The 24,325-nt window shown below is 29.6% G+C and overlaps 2 protein-coding genes across 33 annotated transcripts in view; one reads left to right on the top strand and one right to left on the bottom strand.

Annotated features, from left to right (window-relative positions):
• dpr1 (defective proboscis extension response 1) overlaps positions 1–24,325 on the bottom strand; it is a 395,482-nt gene that overhangs the window by 171,562 nt on the left and 199,595 nt on the right. The window contains exon 3 of the mRNA XM_087412790.1: positions 4,440–4,650. Within this exon, the coding sequence (XP_087268916.1) occupies positions 4,440–4,650 (211 nt within the window). The remainder of the gene's footprint in view (positions 1–4,439; positions 4,651–24,325) is intronic.
• LOC105146636 (uncharacterized) overlaps positions 18,386–24,325 on the top strand; it is a 512,872-nt gene continuing 506,932 nt past the window's right edge. For 28 of the 32 annotated variants that reach the window (XM_087412795.1, XM_087412802.1, XM_087412793.1 and 25 more), the window contains exons 1-2: positions 18,387–18,552; positions 19,794–20,193. Coding sequence is in view for 21 of the 32 variants with exons in the window: in XM_087412823.1 (XP_087268949.1) it covers positions 20,178–20,193 (16 nt within the window). In the remaining 11 variants the exon portion in view is untranslated. Of the gene's footprint in view, positions 18,553–19,793; positions 20,194–24,325 lie in introns of all 32 variants that reach the window. The other 4 variants (XM_087412801.1, XM_087412804.1, XM_087412803.1 and 1 more) reach the window with 1 other exon arrangement.

Below are 24,325 nucleotides of genomic sequence, written 5' to 3'. Positions count from 1 at the left end.
ATAATGAGAATAATTAATTCTCTAAAATTTAATTTGAAAATAATAGCGAGTTATTTAAGTCAATTCTATTAAAAATGGTTTAAGGTTTATATAAAATATATTTTTATATATATTAATTGTGTCAACGTATATAAATAAAAAATATTGTTTTAATATCAAGATAAAATATTGATTTCCCGAGAATATTAATGATATAGTTAGAGAATGATCAATTCTCCTAAGTTTAATTTAAAAATATCAAATTGTGTCAATTCTATGATTAGAATCAGAAACGATTTAACATTTGCCACATACCTACTTTCTGTTAAAAAATCATCGACTATCAATAATGGTAATGGAACATGAAATACATACTGACAATATCGATATTTGACTGGATACATTGTTTATCGTGTTCCGTTATAGCTCCGGTTGTTGACACCACTGTTGCCTGGCAAATCTTTGCCGGCCAATTATCATTTTCACTCTCTCGTCGGATTTGCAATTACGTTGCTGATTACGTCAACCGAAGCGCATTCATTAACGTGCCATCGCGCAACAACCAGCGTGGAATGTATTATACCATATCGTGAACTAGGATAGATTTAAACCACAATGTTGTTCCATATGCAGTACCAAATGGTACAGATTCATAGAGTTAATATGTTTTGTAATAAATGATAGTATATATGCATATAGGATATACGTAGATATTATATATATTCCCTATAAATATATATATATATATAGAATATTTGTATTAAATTGAGAGAATGTTTGTAAAATACGTATTCAGCATAATAGTTGATGAGAATTAGAATTCCATTTGCAGCATTTAGTTAACTAGCTTGTTAATGTTGATGATTTCATTTTATATGTAATTTAAGCCGACACTTCGTAATAAATTACGAACTGTAATAAACTTAATAAAATCATGATCACATTTATCCAATTATGACAAAGTGGCATTGTATTCTCTCGAATTCTACTATCGAAATGAATGTAATTTGAGCTTCGAATCAATATAATCTCGTGAGAGCTTATGCAAGATCAACTAATATTCGAAACTAGAATCCGAAAAATGGGTTCGAATTTATTTGACAGAACGAGATGTTTAACAAACGCACGGCTGGCAAAAAATGCATTAGTGGTTAATTCGGATGTATTTACGCCGCTCGGCTAGGCGAAAACACGTTGCGGTAAAAAAATGCTGAGTCAAGAATATATATGCCAGAGTGGTGAGATTGGAGTTCCACCCGTTAGCAGAATTTTATTATCCTTGCGAATTTTGGAACGTGAATTATTCTCTGTAGGACACGTTTCGACTCGAAGGCAAAAACGGGAATTATGCCAGGAGAAATTTTATGCCAAATCTCTTGTATTCAGCAACTTTGCACAAAAATCACGAGATTTCAAACGAATTATTTCCAACGTTTCTTTCAATTAGCTAAAAAGATAAAAGCGAGAACAAATACGATTACAAGTAAATGAATATTATTAATATAAATCTCTAATAAATATTCTTATATTTTGAACAGCTTATTATAAATTACTTTTCGTGAAAGTCTCATTTGTCACAAGATAGTTTTTCCTATCACATTCTATTAAAGTTATTTCGTTGCGTTATTTTTCAATCAATCTGCTCTACTTTTGCTGACACTTCTATCGATTCTCACCACCGACAATCTTTATAGATCTATCTAGAAAACAGCCCTTTCCCCTTCTACGAATTTTCAAAGTTACCCCAATGGGAAATTTCGATCTACAGTCAGTAGGGACTCCCGCGTTTCGAGCTTTTTGCGGAATGGATTTGTAAAATCGATCTCGCCGTCGACTTCATGTTTTACGATTTTACGAATGAGAGAACGTGCAAAAGAAAGACGATTTATTTCGCGCCAACCTTCCCCGTTACCAGACATAAACGATCTAGACGGAGTAGATGCACCTGCATCGATGCGCTCGTAGCACATAAAAAGGGGAGAATAAGGGAGGGTATGGGGGTTGAAAAGGACTCGGTTCGTCGACGTGTTTCCTCCAAGCCTCTTATCGACCACGCCGGAACTCTTACGTTCTGCAGCGTTTCGTACTCTCTCCGTTTCTTACCCATCACTTATTCTTCTCTTTAGCTTTGTGCAGAGTCAAAATCAATGGTTGTGATCCTACATACGCAAACAGAAGCAAATAATTCCATGCTGATTTTTAATCTTACTCATTGCGCGAGAAAATGACAAAGCTGGACAATGCAAAGAAAAAGAATTATTTCTTTTTCTTTACATTTCTTTTGTTAATATCCCGCCCCGCTTTCGTAATCTCTACAAATTATCATTTCCTTCTACCATCTCATTTCATACTACTACCATTTCAACAAGTTTCAGTAGCTTTCTTTATCGGTGTTTTACATCTTTCGAAAGAAACTAGAAAGTTTTTCTCCATATTTTAAGACGACGATCTTATATAGATCTTGAAACGGCGAAATCTATATAGAAGTTGAAAAATCTTGCAAATCGAAAAATTTTAGATATCAAGAATTTCATGATATAACAGCTAAATTTTAAGAATCGAACAATTCCGCGATTTAAGAATTAAAAAAATTTTTTTAAATATATTTTGATAATATATATTTTAATAATTTAAAGATATGAAAAATAAAAAATCTCATTTTGTATTTTGAAATTATGAAATTTCTGGATTCTGAGATTTTTTACTTTTTATATCTCTAAATAATTAAAATATATTTTTAAGAATTTTTTAAATTCTAATTTTGTTAAAAATTTCTTGGATAAAAATATTACAAGCGAAATATGTGAAAAATCTCATAAAAATTGATATATTTTGCTTCAGATTCATAAGTAGTTTTATTTTTTCTTTGAGTATTTGTTTACTTATTTGGAAATGATAAAAACTGTCACATGGCAAACAACAATAAGGACAATTAATTTCGTGTAAAACGGAGGAGTATTAAATGCGATATATAGAATACCGCACCGATATTCAAAATAGCGGATGTTTATCATGAAAGTTTATTTAAGGCGGATCACAAATTGTATAACGGCGAAAATGTTGAGTTTTCAGCGCGGCAGTTATGCCAATATGAAATTCTTTCGGATTGCATGTACAAAGTTACGTTGTTTGTAGTGTATTTTAGCTCCAACTTTCGATGGCAAAATAACTCGTCCTCCCTTGCCTACCCTCGTTGCTTTTTATTTGGTCGACGACGTTCGCAAACGGAAGAAACGGAAGTCGTGCGTTATCGTTGTCGTTTTCCCTAATGTTCTCAGAACTGCTGAAAGATTCACGAACGTAAAAAAAAACGATCATGGAGACTTCGCTTAACTAAATCTTACGGTGTACTTGCCTTCAACTTTAAAGAAGACACGAATAGTGCTCTCATTGTATCTTTGCCGCAGCCAAGAAAATTACATTTTTATTCGTTGTTTGAGAAGACATCAAATCGCACAAACATAACCGACAAATATATCCAATAATGTCATGATAAATAAATTAATCAATTAACGCATTAATTTATTTCGAATAATTATAAAACATTATTTTCCATGGGAAAACACATCTGCCTCGTAACAGATTGCAATAGATTTTATAGACAAGGAGATGCAAAATGATACTTGATGACACGCTGGTGTCTGCATGAATATGTAATTGTACATGTCATCGCCAGCTGCATTGTGCAATCGGCATTCGTGATGGAATCGAGATTAATTTTCACACACGATATAACTATTGAGAAATTTCCGCATCATCATTGAGTAATTTATTATTTATCACCATTTTCATATTATTAATATCGAAATAATATTAAATGCTATAAATATGTCAAACATTATGAACTGGCAAAATAATATTCTTTAGTCAAATGCCAGCGTAATATATATGTATCAAATGTACAAAATGATGCGTTAAAAAACTTAAGGTACTAAAATAACTATTAATATTTATAAACCATTTATTTTTGTTTATTACTGTTTATTATCCCTGTTTATTTTTATGTAAATATAATATTGGTCAATATTGATGTATCAATTGGATCAATTTTATATAATATAATTTCTTTAGAATTTTCTAATGTTAAAAAGTATAAATTGGTTAAATTGATTAATTAGACTACACGTACTAAAAAATTTCATGATAGCAGCTTTTTTTCATAATCGTTAAATCTCAATGTCGATGGCGAGTTGCAACTCGTTAATCCTCAAACGACGGGGATTTTAGAACGATGCGACATCGAGAGGATAATCCTACGACGGAGCACTTAAGCGTTTAAACTTTAACCCGTTCGATCGTACCAACCGGCTCGTGTCGCGAACAATCTTTTCTCCGAGACAGCAGCCGATCGAAAAACAGCCGTAACATTCGTCTCCCATTCGAGAGAAGACTTCGTACAGAATAAAGTCAAGGCCGCAATTTATCGGGCTCAACGAGTAAATAATACAAACGGTACTCACCAACTACGTTGAGGCTATAATTGAGCGACATCTTCGGCTCGGTGCTGACCTGGCACTCGTACACGCCAGAATCGCGCTGCTGCGGCGACTTGATTTGCAGCGTCCAGTTCTCCGATTTGTCCGGATGGATCACCTGGAACCTCAGATCCGATGTATACATGAAGATGCCCGCGCTCAGGATGTGCATGTCCCGTTTGCGCATCCAGGACACCTGCAACGTAAACAGTACAACCTGTAGTTGCATGTTTGCTACGCAAATTTAACACAATTTGCTGCCGCAAACTGACATTTTACTTTTTTAATCGCCAATCTCTAATCTGTGTAATTTTAAAAATTCTACTGACTCTAAACATCTTCAATATTTTAGCTTTAACAAATAAATTTATGAAAATTATTGAAACAGTATTTAGTTGAAATTATATACAGATATTTTTTAGTCAAATAAAAGTATGTTAATGCTTGAAAATCTTTTACTGATATTATCAGTTTTTATTTTAAATATTATTCATGTATTAAAAAAGAAAGAATGGCAAATATGTTAGAACAATTTTTCTTTTAAAACAATGTCACTATTTTGTTTCTTAAATTCAAAATTACCAATATTATATACATGTACAGGTATTAATTAAGTATGTTGCCATACTCAACAGAGTGTTTTTTTTATTTATTTCAAGTAAAAAAGTCCATATAAACATATGTCCTAAACGGCTTAGTTTCCGAAATACAGGTGAATGTTCGCAAATGTTTGACGAAACGGTAAATTGCGTTAGAGATAATCCTGCATAAATATGTTTTGCTTCACGTGAGTTACATTCGCACAACCGTAAACAAAGTGACAAAGTCGAAGTCAAAGTTACAAAATCAAAAGTTGACTCCTCCTAGATTACCAGACTTAAATCCTTTGGATTATTTCCTTTGGGGATATCTGAAATCATTGGTTTATACCACCCCAATTGAGAATGAGAATGATATGAGGCAATACGTAACACACCTGATATCTTTGAGCGTGTATCAATCTTTGAGAAGAAGGCTCGATGGATGTATCATGGACATTTTCAACAATTCATCTAATTGTTCATCTAATGTTTTATTTCATCAGAAGAATTGAAGCCTGTTTTTATTTTTCTGATTAGGTTTTTTTACTAGTTTTTGATTAAATCGAGCTGTATTTCTTTCAAATAAACAGATTATTACACGTTTAAATTTTTTTATTTCGGAAACTAAGCCGTTTAGGACACATGATTTATATGGACTTTTTTACTTAAAATAAACCAAAGAATCACTCTGTTGAGTATGGCAACATACTTAACTAACACTCTGTATATAACGATCGGCGAATTGACTAATTTACATAAACTTTGAATCACGAAGATATTCAAATTCAGAAACACGTTATAAATGTTTAGTACCGGAAGTTCTCTCAAGCATCAACGCTCGTGCCGCTACAATACTGGCCCGGGAGAGCCTGCAACGTCTTGGTCGTGTTAGAACAAAGACTAGGGAAAGCACCCACAGCATCGTAAATCCCCGGTTGGTCGACGTGTGTGTCGCAAACGATCTCTATAGTCTCTCATTGTTTTACGCGCGAACATGTCTGCCGGCTATTTAATGCGCCGTCAGAGTTCCGGGGCGTAATTTCCGAGCGCGCGTTGAAAACGGCAGCCAAATGCAATTATCAGATCTCTTCCTCCTCCTAAAGACTTTTCTGTGCACTGTAGTTTGAATTTCTTTACCACGAAAGCTGTATTGAATTCGTATAAATTAATTTTTGCGGGCAAGCGTGACTTAAGTGGAGATTTACGATTTCTTTTCAAAAGAAGAAATAATTTCTTTAAGAATCCGATTAAATTACTTTTCTTCCCACGCATTTAATTCTTAATCTATTTAATAAAATAATATAAAAATATATCTATAATATTGAATTTTAGATATTTTTTAAGCAATATGAAAATTAATTAGTAATAGTCGCGTTCATAGAATGAATCTAGAGAAGAGAGATTTTTCTTTCGTATTACATATTTCTGTCGTGATTAAAATTTATAATAATGTAAAATAATTTAGCACACATTCAGAAATTTTTTTCAAGTCTCCTCATTTCCTAATTTTATTTTTGAAAAGTTTCATTAAGTGGTCAGTCGATGGTGTTTTTAACAATGTATAGAAGCCAAAGGGACAAATAATTCAGACAACATTCAGTATATCCATTAAATGGTAATGAAAGATAGAAAGCTCAATTTAGGTAGATGGCTTAGCCACGCATATCACGACGGCGTATGATGCACTCGCATGATTGGATGATACCTTTGCGAACAAACGCCACGGACTAATTCACGCAGTGTGCTAGTGAATCAGAGGTCAGCCACCAGAAATAGCGATCTACCCCGCGGGGTAGTGCTGCATCAAGCGGATTGATTGTCTCCTATCTCGCGACGATCATCATCGGTCAACCATGAATTTCATTTTGCAAATTGAGTTTCCTGCCTAAGGTAGCCACTGGAAGAGAATTGAACGTTCAGTGCTAAAAGCATTAATGTACAACATTGGCGATGTAAAAACAATTGATTTTTGACGAACCGTTGATGGAGATTGATTATCCCATCAAGGGTCCCGATCGATGCTGTATTGACGTACCCAATTGTATTCAAGCACAGATCAAAAGCACTTTGACGTTTGAACCGTATAAACTCTATGTATGTCAAGACATATGTATGTTATCGAGATACTTTATATTTTAATAGATAATTTAATTGATTTTGATTACGTATTTGTTATGACAAATAATTTATAAACTACAGATTTATGTATATTGTTTATAAAATTTCATATTTATCATATAAATAATTAATAAAACATTTCATATAATTTATCCTTCATATGTAAATATTTATCTCTTTCATAAAACACACAGAAAGACTTTCTTCTCTTTAATTTTACAAATAATAAGGTTTTTGATAAATATTTTTTAAATGTATTCTTTTTGATAATATATAATTGCTAAATAAAATAAAACATTAATTATGTACTTTGTTTATCAGATAATATGTGCACTGATAATTGTCGAAATTCCATTTAGTGACAAATCGACACAAATGTCATTTTATCTTTGCATTCTATGAGTAACAAAGACAGGACGATTATTATATAATATATAGGATTATATATAGGACTTAATTATGTCATTAAATAGAAAGTATTGTGATTCTACAATTGATAGAAATGAGATATTTATTATGATGTAATTCGGGTAATGTTCGCATTATGGTGAATTGTTACATGACAATGTTATCCATTAGTTGTCATACGATATGCTTAATATAGAGTTGTTATTAGTGATGCCTGTTAAGCATTAGTACAGTATACCTACATTTGCGTCAAAAGCCGTAAATATTTCGCGTGTTTTAAATGTATAAAAGAAAATTTTGCTCAATTACAGAATTTCTACACAAATATATATAGTATATACATAAGCATGCAAGCTACGTACTTGAAATTCGAAAATATCTCATATTAATATACATTTATAGAATTAATAATATTTTATACAATTTATATATATTTTCTCTTTTTTTATTTTCCTCTCTTCTTTCTCTTTTTATAAATCTATCTTTAGTAAAATAAATTTCATATATTTTTTTTGGATAATCTTTTCTTCATTATATAATAATATCATAAATTGCGAATACTACGTTATTAATGAGACAATGTAAAATACTCTTTATTAGAGAAATATTCGAATACATTTTTTTATATTTGCAATATTTTTGATTTTAAAAATGTTATAAATGTAGAATATTATAATTGACCGCATATTTTTTTTAAATTATTATATTTTATACTATTTCATATACGTAAAAAGATATCAATTTTTTTTTATGTACGCTCTGAAAAAGGTCAAAATTGAATCAAAACATATAAGCTCGAGATTATAGATTATAGACTATTAGTTTTTAAATACTAAGTTCTCACTTTGCGCATCAATTTCCACCTGACTTCTAGATGCCTTTTTCTTATTCAATTTTTTTTTATTATCAATTTCTTGTACAAGCTGCAATAATATACACGGAAAGAACGATTTTGTTAAAGTATTTGAAAATTTAGCTAAAGCATATAGATCTGAAAATAATTTTACTTATTTTTAATTTATTAGACAAATTTATTGGGCTATTAAAATAATTATATAAAATGCTCAAATTAGACTGTCAAAGCTTCATACAGCCATTATTTATCATGCTTGAAATTTTCTACATATTATTTTGACGGATCAGAATTATTTTCAAATCTATATTTATCTAAATTTTTAAATATTTCAGTAAAATTATCCTTTCCATATATAAATCAGAAAGTAAACAATTTTTTATTTTGTTCGCTAAATACTATAATAATTTGAACTCTCAATAGATAGATTTAAATTTATAATAGTAATTGATTATTTACGAGTTAAGTTGTTATTACGTGTAATACACTATTTTTATATAATCTTAAAAAAGCAGTGCAAGATAATCGCACGATATTTTAATCGATTATGAGAACGGAAGAGAATGCGATATAGATGTTATCGCATATCGTTAGCAATGTAAAATCGGCAAATTCGTCACAACGCATACTGTTTATCACGATGATGGCATCTACATGCGCTTCATTATTTATGAGGTCGCTGAAATGATTTGATCGCCGCTCATTGGGGATTGACGGGTATCGATTTGGCTTGTCGCAAGTCCGCGACGACGATTACGCGTCGATCCATATGATGGATGTTTCGCTAGCGACGCGATGAGATGAAAAACGAGATCCCAGGACCGCGAAGACAAATCCTACGAACTTTTATTATAGAAAGTCATGGCAATCCCAGTTGACGTATATTTGAATAATTGAATGGTGGTTGACATATCTTATGGTATGCATACATATATTATGTCAGATCTATAAACTATCAGGTTCACAGATTACCGAGTTTAATTATTTACCAGTAAAAAATAAATGCTAGAGTGTTTCACCTCAGAGAGAGAAAAAATTTGATATGAATATTAATTCTAGGTCATAATGATAAATTTATTTGCACATATAGAGATTGCAAATTATTTGTAAGTGTAACTGATATTTATTCTTTTTTGTACTCGCTATAAAAATTATTTGCAACAAATGTAAAATATTTATCAAATATGTTTGCTATAAATAATAAATAAATTTGAATATTCTGTAATCCCTTTTGAGTTTATAGCAAATTTTTTCTCTCAGTTCGAAAAATTCTTATTTCGATTTTAGTTCAAGTAATGTTGACATAATTGGTCCTTATAAAGTGTAGTAGATTGCATCGCGCGACTATTTGATTATTAAAAAATATTTTTGATGATTTTTGCTTTTTGAATTAAAAAGTTGACAACTCGTTTTTTATACAGTTATTCGACATTGTGATTTAGAATGATTTTCATCATCTGACTGTGAGTGTTAAATCCACAACTCTCGCAAATTATTAGACAATTGTTGGAATAATGAACGATATTTGGACACAGGGGCTTCCTGCAGATATCTAGCGCGTGAACAATGGTCGTGATGCTCTATACCGAAAGGAGTTTGTTCGCCGGAAACTAATGCCCTGTTCGCCAATCTCAAATTTGATACGTGTTCGACTTGCATCGGTGCATACTGACTTTAGCATGAAATGGAACTTTTGCGATTCGTGATAGTTTTGTTATAATACCTTGAATAATTTTATTTCCTTTTCTCGCTCATAAAATTAGAAGAAAGGGTAGTCTCCTGACTAATAGATTTATTAATTTGTAAAGAGCTTATCTGTATATCATATGTCATATATTTATTAAATATATATTTATTATTATATATATATTTATTATATATATTTATTATACATATATATTTATTAGAAATCTAGAAAATAAATTTTATAAAATATATAAATGTAGCAACATTTCCACCACGAAATAATTTTTTCAATATTTATTATAAAAGCCAGCTTGCTGTAAAATATAATATCAAAAGTATACATCAATTTGTTACAATATTCTTTGAATGTAATAAAGACAAATTAATAAAATTGAAATAGTTACATTAAGAAAATTATAATTATTAAGAAAAGTTTTAAAATTAAATACATATTTAAATATATTTTAGTAAGGTTACTATGAGTAAGGATTTTGTCTTTCTTTTAGTTTGTTTCAGCCTATCGAAAATGTGTCGCTATTGTTGAACACGCGCACATCTATCGCAAAGACTTTTTTCAGGCCATTCGGCAGCCACATTTTCGCAAGTAATCTTTTCCGTTCGCAGATGGAATCCACTCGGTAGAAAAACGTCAAAAGCTTTCAGCCTTTTGAGATAAGTGCTTGCATTGTGCGTAAACTGTCAACTGTGCGTTACAAAGCGGTAGTTAATATTTCATCAGTTTTTTGCTTGAATCGAAAAGTTTCAAAGCTAGAATATTGTTAAAAAAAAATAATATATAAGCATAAATATTGAGAAATTAAAAATTAAATTAAAAAATCAGAACAATTAATTGCAATAAAATGTTTTTTATTAATGATTTATTTTAAAAACACACAAACAACAGTTAAATATTAATATGTTGTATTCTTGTAACCTTCCATAATTAATAAACATCAGAATAATGCTCCTTAACAATGTAAGATATCTTTATGTGCGTTTGTCCCATTGGTGAAAAGTTTACCATCGATTTAAACGATAACGAATGACTAATTACTTCAAATATTTCGCAATTGTACCAAACAATACGCATGGCACACGATTAATAATGACACCTGAATTAAAATAGAAAATGCCGTGCGTGACAAGCAGCGTGCCGTTGATGAATTTTAATTACAGTCGACACATACATCCTCGCACCACAGGAATAGAATTTATAACGTTCCGTTGTTGCGCGTGGACGATTTAATTTAACAGACTAACAATTTAACGCTCGGCATTTTTCCCTGCTGCACTCGCACGTTTATTAATCCATCCGGTTGCTCATAACGAAATAATTCTATTTTTCGCGCGATCGCTTTCACGATATTTCGCGTGTTAATTGTGGTCGAATTATCATCAATACTTCGACTATGCATGCATGGATTTATGTGCGTATAACTTCATGATATTCCTAGATTCATTTTCACGTTTCGCATTTAATATTAAATGGATCGATCTGACATTAAATCTTATTACACTAATTACATTCACTATTCAGTACCTTCAGTATCATCGTAGGCTAAGAATCTCATGCATTACATTTAACACTAAATAAAGAATATAAACGTATAAAATTTTTATTTCATAAATTTTATACGTGTTTATACGAATTGCGAGATTCCTGCAGATGATGAAAATTCGTAATAGAAATTTTTTATATAAATTCGTTTTTTAGAGATGTTACATTTTTAATAAATAATGAAAATATGCAACGATGCAATCAATAAAGAAATAATAGCAATGCTGTCATTAGTTCGGATAATACATCTCAAATAATAGCTTTAAATCTTGAACAACAATATAATAATACAGAAAAATGCAGCCGTATAAAATTTTTAATTGTGTTTAAAAATTAAGTTCTTTTATTCTATCAAAAATGAAAAATTATTCACTGAGCTTTTCTTTGTTTGCAGATTTGTTTTTAGAATGGAATGGGATGAAACATGTCGTGTTCAAAAAATCGCGCACCTCGATATCTGTTTACGTTTTACGTTTATATATCTGGAACAATGTGATTTATGATTCATAAACATGACCCTGTATGTACCGATTTCCATAGATACATTTCCATAGAGACTAACGATACTATTGAGCTGAATGGAACGTTTGTAAAGTGCTTAAAAATCATATTTTCTTTCAATGCATAAGATGCTAAAGGTACCAAAATAGAAAGAATAATCCTAATGTATAAATCAAAATTTAAAATTTAAGATCTTATTAAAGACAAATCTGAGAATATATTTCGTATTACGAGTTTTGAATTATTCATCGATTTAAATATATTTTGTCAAATACAATTTTTGAACTAAAAATATGAAATAATAAATAAATAATTATATCTCAAAATTATGTTTTTTTTATCAATGAGATTTGATTTCTTTTGGTGTACTTTTTTACAAAATAGTGCGTTTAATATTTACAATTAATATCATGAGTATCAAATGAAATCTTGTGTGCGTTATATTATATCAATTAGAATACAATTAATTGACAGTTTTAATTTCAGTTTTAATTTATTACAATCACAATCAATATTTTAACAAACAGATTAATTTGAATTTTGGAATCAAAATATTTGGCACAAAATAGAAATAAAAAAATAAACTTCAAAATACACTTTATGATTTTTATTTTAAAAGACATGATTGATTTTATTTCCACAATTAACAGATATCCCGCAAACTATTGTTATCCGAAATAAGTGACCTTGTACTCATTGCATCCACCGAAGTCTAGTTTCACACGAGACCAAAATAAACGCGCTACGATTTTTCTGTGCAAAAACATGTCGATTATACAGAATGGTCCACCTAACTCGAGCATTCAAAATCTCTCGCTTGGTTTTTAGGAAAAAATGTTTTCAGATAAAAGTGAAACGGTTCCAAGGGGAACGTATTTTGGTCATGTTGTCTTTCTTCTAGGTGGAGGATAAAATATTTCGTAAAGTATTGGTTTTTTGACAACGTGACCAAAATACGTCACCCCTGAAACTGTTTCATTTTTATCTGAAAACATTTTTCCCTATTATAAAAACCAAGTGAGATATTCCAGATGTTCGAGTTGGAACATCCTGTATTATTACATAATAAAAATATTTTTATTAAAATTCGCATTTTCAATAAAAATCTTTTTCAGAATCTTTTCAGAACGAAAAAGTTTTTAAAGCAAAATCAATTGTGATTAATCGAGAATATCTCTCAGACTGTAGTCGACCGAGATAAATCGCGTTCGTTAAAAGCGCTAGAGTCTTAACTAAGGAAACTGTAAGATAATCACACTGTGATTTTTCTATGTGAACATATTGGTGATATCGATCCATGAATTCAATCTAGTGGCAGAATTGACCAGTACACGCGCGCGACGGTGTATCATATTTAAAAGTACATACACACGGAAAGAACAATGTTGAATAAAGTATTAAAAAATTTAGTTAGATAGAGACCTGAAAACAATTTTAATGAATCATCAAAATAATTACGTGGGAATCTCAAGTATAATGAGTGTTGTAGGAATTTTTAAGCGTCCTTATGATTATTTTGATGATCCAATAAAATTATTTTTAAATCTGTATTTAGCTAAATTTTTAGATACTTCAATAAAACCATTCTTTCCGTATAATACACATCTATTTTTATATTTATTTTTTAATATCGCACATACTTGTGCATATTGTGCATGTGTTAAATTAACTATATAAGATAAAGGTTTCAAGATAAATTAAATAAAAAGCCTATATCGATTGTTCAGCTGTAACAATAAATTAATAACAATTGTTAAATTATATATACATATATATATATATATAATATATATATATATAATTATTTTAGAAAAAATATATAATTATTTTATCTAAATTTTAAGTAACTCTCCTTTTATCTAAATTATGTAAAAGGAGAATTAGTTAAAAATTATTTATGCAACAAATAAATTAAAATCCAAATTAAAACTGAGTAAAACAATAACTTATAATAATTAATTTAAAAAATAATTGCTATACGAACGCATGCAGTGTGCACGCGATCATGCAAAATAATCATACAATTCATGAAAAATAATTCATGAAAAATAATCATACAATTACGAAAATATAATTTTTGTAAGCATTGAATTTTGAACCCATTATTTAATTAGATATAAAACAATCATGTATTATCTAAAATAAAAATTTTAAAGTATTATTTAAATTTTATACAAATCTATTTTTGCTAAGAGAATATATATATTTCTTTAGAGAATATATATAATTATTTTAGAATTATATATTTTATTAAAAAAATGTATAATTATTTTAGATAATACATTTTACATAATTATCTTATATCTATAATTAAATAATGGGTTCAAAATTCAATGCTTACAAAAATTATATTTTCATAATTGTATGATTATTTTTCAGCAAACTGCATGCGTTCATATAGCAATTATTTTCTTACTAAAAATAAATTTGTATAAAATTTTAAAGTATTATTTAAATTTTATACACATTTATTTTTGCTAAGATCTTTAGAGAATATATATATTAGGTGTTGGAATTAATTCGTAGCGTTTTACAAGTGATGGGAAGTACTTTCATTAATGTATTTTTTAATGCTCATGTGAAATAAATAACATTCTTTCATTAAAAAACGCTACGAATTAATTCCAACACCTAATAATTATTTTATCTCTCTCTAAATTTTAAATAACTCTCCTTTTATCTAAATTATGTAAAAGGAGAATTACTTAAAAATTACATCTGTAACAAATAAATTAAAATCCAAATTAAAACTGAGTAAAAAAAATAACTAATAATCATTACTTTAAAAAATAATTGCTATCTGAACGCATGCAGTTTGCTGAAAAACAATCATATAATTTTGAAAATATAATTTTTGTAAGCATTGAATTTTGAACCCATTACTTAATTAGATATAAAACAATTATATTATCTAAAATAATTATACATTTTTCTATAAAATATATAATTCTAAAATAATTATATATATTCTTTAAAGATGTCAGTAAAAATAAATTTGCTTAAAATTTTAAAATACTTAAATTTTATACAAATTTATTTTTCCTAAAATTTTCTTTAGAGAATATATATAATTATTTTAGAAAAAATATAGTACTTTATCTCTAAATTTTTAATAACTCTCCTTTTACCTAAAATCTAAATTATATAAAAAGAGAGTTACTTAAAAATTACTTAAAAATTTTATACAAATTTATTTTCGCTAAGATCTTCTTTAAAAAATATATATACAATAATTATTTTAGAGAATATATAATTACCTTAGAGAGAGAATGTATAATTATTTTATAGAATTACTTTATATAATTATTTTATAGAATACAGAATTATTTAAATCATTTTATTTAAAAATGATTTAAAAATAATCATTTTTAAATTATTGTCAAATAAAATGATTTAAAAACTAGCGAAAAAAGGTTACAAAAATATTTTATTACAAATAAAAAATAATATTTACCGCCAGGATGCTCCATCAGTGCCCGATGTCTCTCCCAGACCTCCACCTCCTCTCAGAATACGCACAGGACACTCGCGTAAAACACTCGCGAATACACTGTAATCGCGCGCGGACTATAACTTGAGTCCAATAACTAGAACGGCACTCGCGAAACGCGCGACGCGACGAACCGGCTGCGGTTCGTTCATTTTCAAGTAAATCGGCGACGCTAGCTTCCCCATTGGATTTTTACACGAAGAGAACGATTTTACTCAATATCTAAAGATTTATCTGGATATACATTCAGACATATCCAAAAATTTTTAGATATTTGAGAAAAATCACTCTTTTCGTGTAAAATATCCTCTGGGTACTGAGCCCCCTCACCACGTTAAGGTGTACCCGTGAGAGGGAAGATAATCTGAAAAATGTAATAAATACCTATGCTATTATTGCAATCGGTTAACTTTTAGAAACGAATATCACGTCTGAAATCCGTTATCATTGCGAAAAAGTCAAAGCAGAAAAAAGGGCTGAATCTTTTATTTATTCATAGATAATGTCTGTAAGATATTATTAGAATCTATAAAATAGGCTAGAGATTAATAAAAGGAAGAAATGTTTCTTTTATTAATTGTTCCAAAGTTACGGTTAATTTTTTAATGGATCGTAACGAAAGATGCACAAAAACAAAAATTAATTAAATTATTAAACTGTATTAATTGTATTGAAAGCAGGAATTGTGACTTTTTTGCATGAGAGTATTCGTATCAACGTTGCTTTTCTATGATTCGTGTGATATCATTCGTACAAACAAGTAGCCGTGTCGCATACTGCTCCTTTTTACATTTCTTTTTGAAACATAATAATCGCAAAAAATGCTAAGTATAATACGAAATGTTGTATTTTATGAATATTCACATAATACGATTACTAGTATGAATAATTATTCATAAAGTATAATACAACGTTTCGTATTGTGTTAGACATTCTTCGCGAAAAAGATTTTCAAAAAGTAATGTGAAAAGAAGCCGCGACACAGCTACGTTGTTTGTACGAGCTTCGGTAAGGGAATAATAACTGCGCGATAACTAGGCGTAAACATGACGCGCCATTCCGTGCCACCTCGTACCATCTCCAACCGAAGGTCACGCGCCAACCGTCGAAATACTACGTACTAACGTACGTTTATTACAAAATCAGTAAAATAATATTCGTTACGTTTTAATATTCTTCGATGAATATTACACGATGCTTTATTATACGATTTACGTTTTATTTTTTGAATTCGTTACGTACACAGTTCTATATCTTAGGCCGATATTCATAGTCAGGGCTCATATTCAAGACCGTCTTAAATATAATTTTAAGAAGTCACGAATCAGAGATTCGTATTAATGTCTCAAGATATTACTTAAGACAGTCTTGAAATAAGAACGGACTGTGAATATCGTCCTTGGATATCTAATTTATATATCTGTAAATGTATAATACGAATTATATTTATAACATTATTATATTTAGTTCTGTTTCATAATTTAAAAAATGTTTGCGTTTATCTTTACTTAAAGAATGTACATTATTAATCTTATTATTAATCTTTATTCGAACGTAAATCGTCAAAGAGAGTAATAAAGATTGAGATATAACTCTGGTACACACCTTAGTTTTGAGCAATATTACTATTTGAGCCTCCTTATGTAATTAATTAACAGTTCGCGTACGTGAATCTCTAATTTTCGTAGATTAATGCGAGAGAGCCTCACGCCACACGTCCGTCTTGCTGCGAAGTCGTCGAGCGAAAAGGATGACGATCGACCACCGCGCCGCGCCCCCCCTACGTCTTCGCCTCGCGACCCCCCGCTTTTCGTCGCGCGCGACCCCCTTCCCCCCCCCCCCGAGCTTTTCGCCGGGTGCATTTATAGCCTATTTAGGCGTTTGAAAAATATTGAACGGTTAGTACAATTATTCAAGTATTTTATATGATTTTGACAAACGGATATCGCCGTACATTTCGCGTTTTGCTTTGTGGCATCTCGGGCACAATTCTATATTACTTGCATAATTCTTTTAAACGAATTACTAATTATTAGATATTTTTGATATTCCAACATTATGTCTCAATTTTCATAATTCTTTTTAATGATTCATACTTCAATAAAGATTGATAAAATATATGTTTTTTATGCGAATTTTCTTAATATCGTGAAACAATTTGTGCTGATTTTATATTTTAAATAAGTTTCTGAACCTTATTTTCTATTTTTTATTTTAAATAATTCGTATGTTACTTTATCGAGTCATGATCGGCGTTACAATAGGTCTTAAATTAATTTATTAACTGAAAAATTAAATAATGATTAACAAGATGTTTAGTACTTTTAGCCAAAGCTGTATGCAGCACAAATTGTTTCACGATATTAAGAAAATTCGCATAAAAAACATATATTTTATCAATCTTTATTGAAGTATGAATCATTAAAAAGAATTATGAAAATTGAGACATAATGTTGGAATATCAAAAATATCTAATAATTAGTAATTCGTTTAAAAGAATTATGCAAGTAATATAGAATTGTGCCCGAGATGCCACAAAGCAAAACGCGAAATGTACGGCGATATCCGTTTGTCAAAATCATATAAAATACTTGAATAATTGTACTAACCGTTCAATATTTTTCAAACGCCTAAATAGGCTATAAATGCACCCGGCGAAAAGCTCGGGGGGGGGGGGGAAGGGGGTCGCGCGCGACGAAAAGCGGGGGGTCGCGAGGCGAAGACGTAGGGGGGGCGCGGCGCGGTGGTCGATCGTCATCCTTTTCGCTCGACGACTTCGCAGCAAGACGGACGTGTGGCGTGAGGCTCTCTCGCATTAATCTACGAAAATTAGAGATTCACGTACGCGAACTGTTAATTAATTACATAAGGAGGCTCAAATAGTAATATTGCTCAAAACTAAGGTGTGTACCAGAGTTATATCTCAATCTTTATTACTCTCTTTGACGATTTACGTTCGAATAAAGATTAATAATAAGATTAATAATGTACATTCTTTAAGTAAAGATAAACGCAAACATTTTTTAAATTATGAAACAGAACTAAATATAATAATGTTATAAATATAATTCGTATTATACATTTACAGATATATAAATTAGATATCCAAGGACGATATTCACAGTCCGTTCTTATTTCAAGACTGTCTTAAGTAATATCTTGAGACATTAATACGAATCTCTGATTCGTGACTTCTTAAAATTATATTTAAGACGGTCTTGAATATGAGCCCTGACTATGAATATCGGCCTAAGATATAGAACTGTGTGCGTAACGAATTCAAAAAATAAAACGTAAATCGTATAATAAAGCATCGTGTAATATTCATCGAAGAATATTAAAACGTAACGAATATTATTTTACTGATTTTGTAATAAACGTACGTTAGTACGTAGTATTTCGACGGTTGGCGCGTGACCTTCGGTTGGAGATGGTACGAGGTGGCACGGAATGGCGCGTCATGTTTACGCCTAGTTATCGCGCAGTTATTATTCCCTTACCGAAGCTCGTACAAACAACGTAGCTGTGTCGCGGCTTCTTTTCACATTACTTTTTGAAAATCTTTTTCGCGAAGAATGTCTAACACAATACGAAACGTTGTATTATACTTTATGAATAATTATTCATACTAGTAATCGTATTATGTGAATATTCATAAAATACAACATTTCGTATTATACTTAGCATTTTTTGCGATTATTATGTTTCAAAAAGAAATGTAAAAAGGAGCAGTATGCGACACGGCTACTTGTTTGTACGAATGATATCACACGAATCATAGAAAAGCAACGTTGATACGAATACTCTCATGCAAAAAAGTCACAATTCCTGCTTTCAATACAATTAATACAGTTTAATAATTTAATTAATTTTTGTTTTTGTGCATCTTTCGTTACGATCCATTAAAAAATTAACCGTAACTTTGGAACAATTAATAAAAGAAACATTTCTTCCTTTTATTAATCTCTAGCCTATTTTATAGATTCTAATAATATCTTACAGACATTATCTATGAATAAATAAAAGATTCAGCCCTTTTTTCTGCTTTGACTTTTTCGCAATGATAACGGATTTCAGACGTGATATTCGTTTCTAAAAGTTAACCGATTGCAATAATAGCATAGGTATTTATTACATTTTTCAGATTATCTTCCCTCTCACGGGTACACCTTAACGTGGTGAGGGGGCTCAGTACCCAGAGGATATTTTACACGAAAAGAATGATTTTTCTCAAATATCTAAAAATTTTTGGATATGTCTGAATGTATATCCAGATAAATCTTTAGATATTGAGTAAAATCGTTCTCTTCGTGTAAAAATCCAATGGGGAAGCTAGCGTCGCCGATTTACTTGAAAATGAACGAACCGCAGCCGGTTCGTCGCGTCGCGCGTTTCGCGAGTGCCGTTCTAGTTATTGGACTCAAGTTATAGTCCGCGCGCGATTACAGTGTATTCGCGAGTGTTTTACGCGAGTGTCCTGTGCGTATTCTGAGAGGAGGTGGAGGTCTGGGAGAGACATCGGGCACTGATGGAGCAACCTGGCGGTAAATATTATTTTTTATTTGTAATAAAATATTTTTGTAACCTTTTTTCGCTAGTTTTTAAATCATTTTATTTGACAATAATTTAAAAATGATTATTTTTAAATCATTTTTAAATAAAATGATTTAAATAATTCTGTATTCTATAAAATAATTATATAAAGTAATTCTATAAAATAATTATACATTCTCTCTCTAAGATAATTATATATTCTCTAAAATAATTATTGTATATATATTTTTTAAAGAAGATCTTAGCGAAAATAAATTTGTATAAAATTTTTAAGTAATTTTTAAGTAACTCTCTTTTTATATAATTTAGATTTTAGGTAAAAGGAGAGTTATTAAAAATTTAGAGATAAAGTACTATATTTTTTCTAAAATTAATTATATATATTCTCTAAAGAAAATTTTAGGAAAAATAAATTTGTATAAAACTTAAATATTTTAAAATTTTAAACAAATTTATTTTTACTGAGATCTTTAAAGAATATATATAATTATTTTAGAATTATATATTTTAGAATTATTTTAGAATTATATATTTTATAAAAAAATGTATAATTATTTTAGATAATATGTAATTGTTTTATATCTAATTAAGTAATGGGTTCAAAATTCAATGCTTACAAAAATTATATTTTCAAAATTATATGATTGTTTTTCAGCAAACTGCATGCGTTCATATAGCAATTATTTTTTAAAGTAATGATTATTAGTTATTTTTTTTACTCAGTTTTAATTTGGATTTTAATTTATTTGTTACAGATGTAATTTTTAAGTAATTCTCCTTTTATATAATTTAGATAAAAGGAGAGTTATTTAAAATTTAGAGAGAGATAAAATAATTATATACTTTTTCTAAAATAATTATATATATTCTCTAAAGATCTTAGCAAAAATAAATGTGTATAAAATTTAAATAATACTTTAAAATTTTATACAAATTTATTTTTACTAAGAAAATAATTGCTATATGAACGCATGCAGTTTGCTGAAAAATAATCATACGATTATGAAAATATAATTTTTGTAAGCATTGAATTTTGAACCCATTATTTAATTATAGATATAAGACAATTATGTATTATCTAAAATAATTATACATTTTTTTAATAAAATATATAATTCTAAAATAATTATATATATTCTCTAAAGATCTTAGTAAAAATAGATTTGTATAAAATTTAAATAATACTTTAAAATTTTTATTTTAGATAATACATGATTTTGTTGTTGATAATACATTGTTTTATATCTAATTAAATAATGGATTCAAAATTCAATGCTTACAAAAATTATATTTTCGTAATTGTATGATTATTTTTCATGAATTGTTTTTCATGAATTGTATGATTATTTTGCATGAACGCATGCACACTGCATGCGTTTATATAGCAATTATTTTTTAAATTAATTATTATAAGTTATTTTTTTACTCAATTTTAATTTGGATTTTAATTTATTTGTTGCAGAAATAATTTTTAATTAATTCTCCTTTTACATAATTTAGATAAAAGGAGAGTTACTTAAAATTTAGATAAAATAATTATATATTTTTTCTATTATAAAATAATTATATATGTATATATATATATATATATATATATAAAATATACATATGTTTATTTGGTTTATAAACATTGTATGTACATCGTATGTGCTTCTTTTGTAAGTTATATATTTTTATATTAATACTGTATATTATTATTTTATCACATAATATATTACTATATATGCAATGTTGTACAATTATTTAAAGAGAAATAATAATTCTTAGAAACATTATTGTTTCAATACCATATATTAGTGAGTAAAAATTATTTCTTTAAAAACATTTTACTTAATTCTAGATAGATTTTGTGCTAAATAATATTTTATTATTAAAATAATTAGTGAAAATAATTGTAAATGTATTATAAATAATCATTTCACATGGACTGTTGCATATAGAATTTCTTGCGTGATAATTAAATTCAATATACTAGATACAAGTGATTTTGACAGAATATAGAATTGTCGAGTGCGCGTAATAATGTACAATAATCATGTTACACAATGTCGATACAACAGTAATTGTACAGTTAACGAATTGATTCTCGACAAAGAAATTAATGCATATTCTACATTACAATTGCCTCATATGCAGTGATGGAAAATTCTATGGAATACAGATAACATACTTTGTTATCATATTTATCATTATTAATGCCAAACTTTCATCAATTTTTTGTTATGCAATTATAGAGACAAGTTTAAAAGTCGCCATAACAATATGTTGTTTAATCGATATCAATATCGATATCATTTGATTGTGCAAATTTGACCGAAATTGACAGATCATTCAATTAATCGCGGTATCGTGAGAAAAAAATTACATCAGGAAAATCAGCTTTATATTCCATATAGTGAATTTCATTAATTAATCGTGCTTGCAAAGATGATCATTATGTATTGTATAATGTTAATTAAATATTACTATTATTTACATGTCAATACTTATTTTCATTTGAAATGAATGAGATAAATAACCGTGATTTGCCGTGATTAAACATTAACCGAGTTCTATGTAATCTAATAAAATTAAGAAATTAATAATTCCATTTCAGCCGCATTTTTAACATAAGTCTTCTCTTATAATTAAATTATTAATTTTTCAAAGACACGAATTTTTGTATTTTGTATTAAAATATGAAATGCCAACTACAAATAAATATATTAAATATATTTTTCTTCAAGGGAGAACTAGACAAATCTTGTGTTTTCTTGAGGTAACGCGCGAAAAATAATTTGCAACTCGCCGCGGCGATACGTGACCACGCGGGGCCAATTTGCAGTAACGACGCCGTGCACTCCGCGGCAGACGTGCCTGGGACGTCGCGCGGGTTTCGGAATCCATTCCTCCTCCCAGAGAAGCACGAAACGCGATAAACAAACGGAAATTACATTGCGGGATCCCGATAGAAAAATAGAGGCGCGTACCTGCCTTATGGCAATTCTCAAAGCGTGGCAAAGCGCAGGTCGCAATTTGCTCGAAAACTTTCGTTTCTTATCTCGACGAGGAAGAAGGAGAGAGAAAGAGGGAATGAGAGAGAGAGAGAGAGAGAGAGAGAGAGAGAAGAATCTATGCGCGTCATTTCGGGTATGCGACGCTTCCGAATTAGGACACCGCAATGCCCCAACCACGAGGAAACGAAGTCGCTTTATGTACCGCTGAAATTTACATCGATGCAGCTGCGTCGCGCGCAATTTGCAAATGCACCAAGAGTAGTACCTCCAATGCGAATCTTTCCTTAGTTGAGACACGAGTTTTGCGCTGCCAGAGACCGTATAGATAAGAAATGCGATTCATCAACCATATTGCAAATGGTTGCGAGCGTTCGAGAAAAGAGCAAGGTTCTTGCTTCGTTAGTTAAGTATTTAAGAAATACATATTCTCAAAAGAAATTACTTCACAGGCCAGTGCGTTTTTTAATATTGTAACAAAGAATATTTTTTACTTATTCAATATTTTTATGCAAATTACTGAAAATATATCTAAGAAATTTTCAATATGCTACTGAAGTATGTCTAATTGTATAGATTATACGAGACTTTAAATTTTAGTTTTCGTAAAAAAAGATTCACGCTGAAATATTTTGATACAAACTAAAGATATCAATGTTTATATATTTTTCATCTTTTTGGACATTTTTTTGTGTGACTGTGTCAGCATCGTGTATAGTCAAATCCTTTTGAGACTCTACGTTGCTAGCTGTAGTAAATTGTTTGAAACTCGGTTGACAGATCCTTTCGTATCACATCCGTGTTTGCTTCTATATGTCACTAGAGAAGCAAGACGAGCAGATACGCAAAAGAATAAGATAAGAATAAGAGAATGAAGAAATTTTACGTTCAGATGATTTTTCGCCGCGACATGTTCTAGGACATCTACCGTTGCAGTATCGATGAAATGTATAAAAGTGTGGCCACGACCAGAGAAATTTCTCGTGAAACTACTTCCTAGGTCCTAGGATATAGTCGCTGGAGATTGAGCTCGACATCGATATCAGTACGCGATGTCCTGACTTTTTCGAAAATTGAAAAAACTCAGCGAAATTCAATTTCAGATGGTGAAAGATATATTTTTAGAGAA

Source organism: Acromyrmex echinatior, chromosome 13 (genome assembly GCF_024713525.1).
Source record: "Acromyrmex echinatior isolate Ae372 chromosome 13, ASM2471352v2, whole genome shotgun sequence".
NCBI lineage: Eukaryota > Metazoa > Arthropoda > Insecta > Hymenoptera > Formicidae > Acromyrmex > Acromyrmex echinatior.
This window is presented reverse-complemented; position numbering and strand designations above follow the sequence as displayed.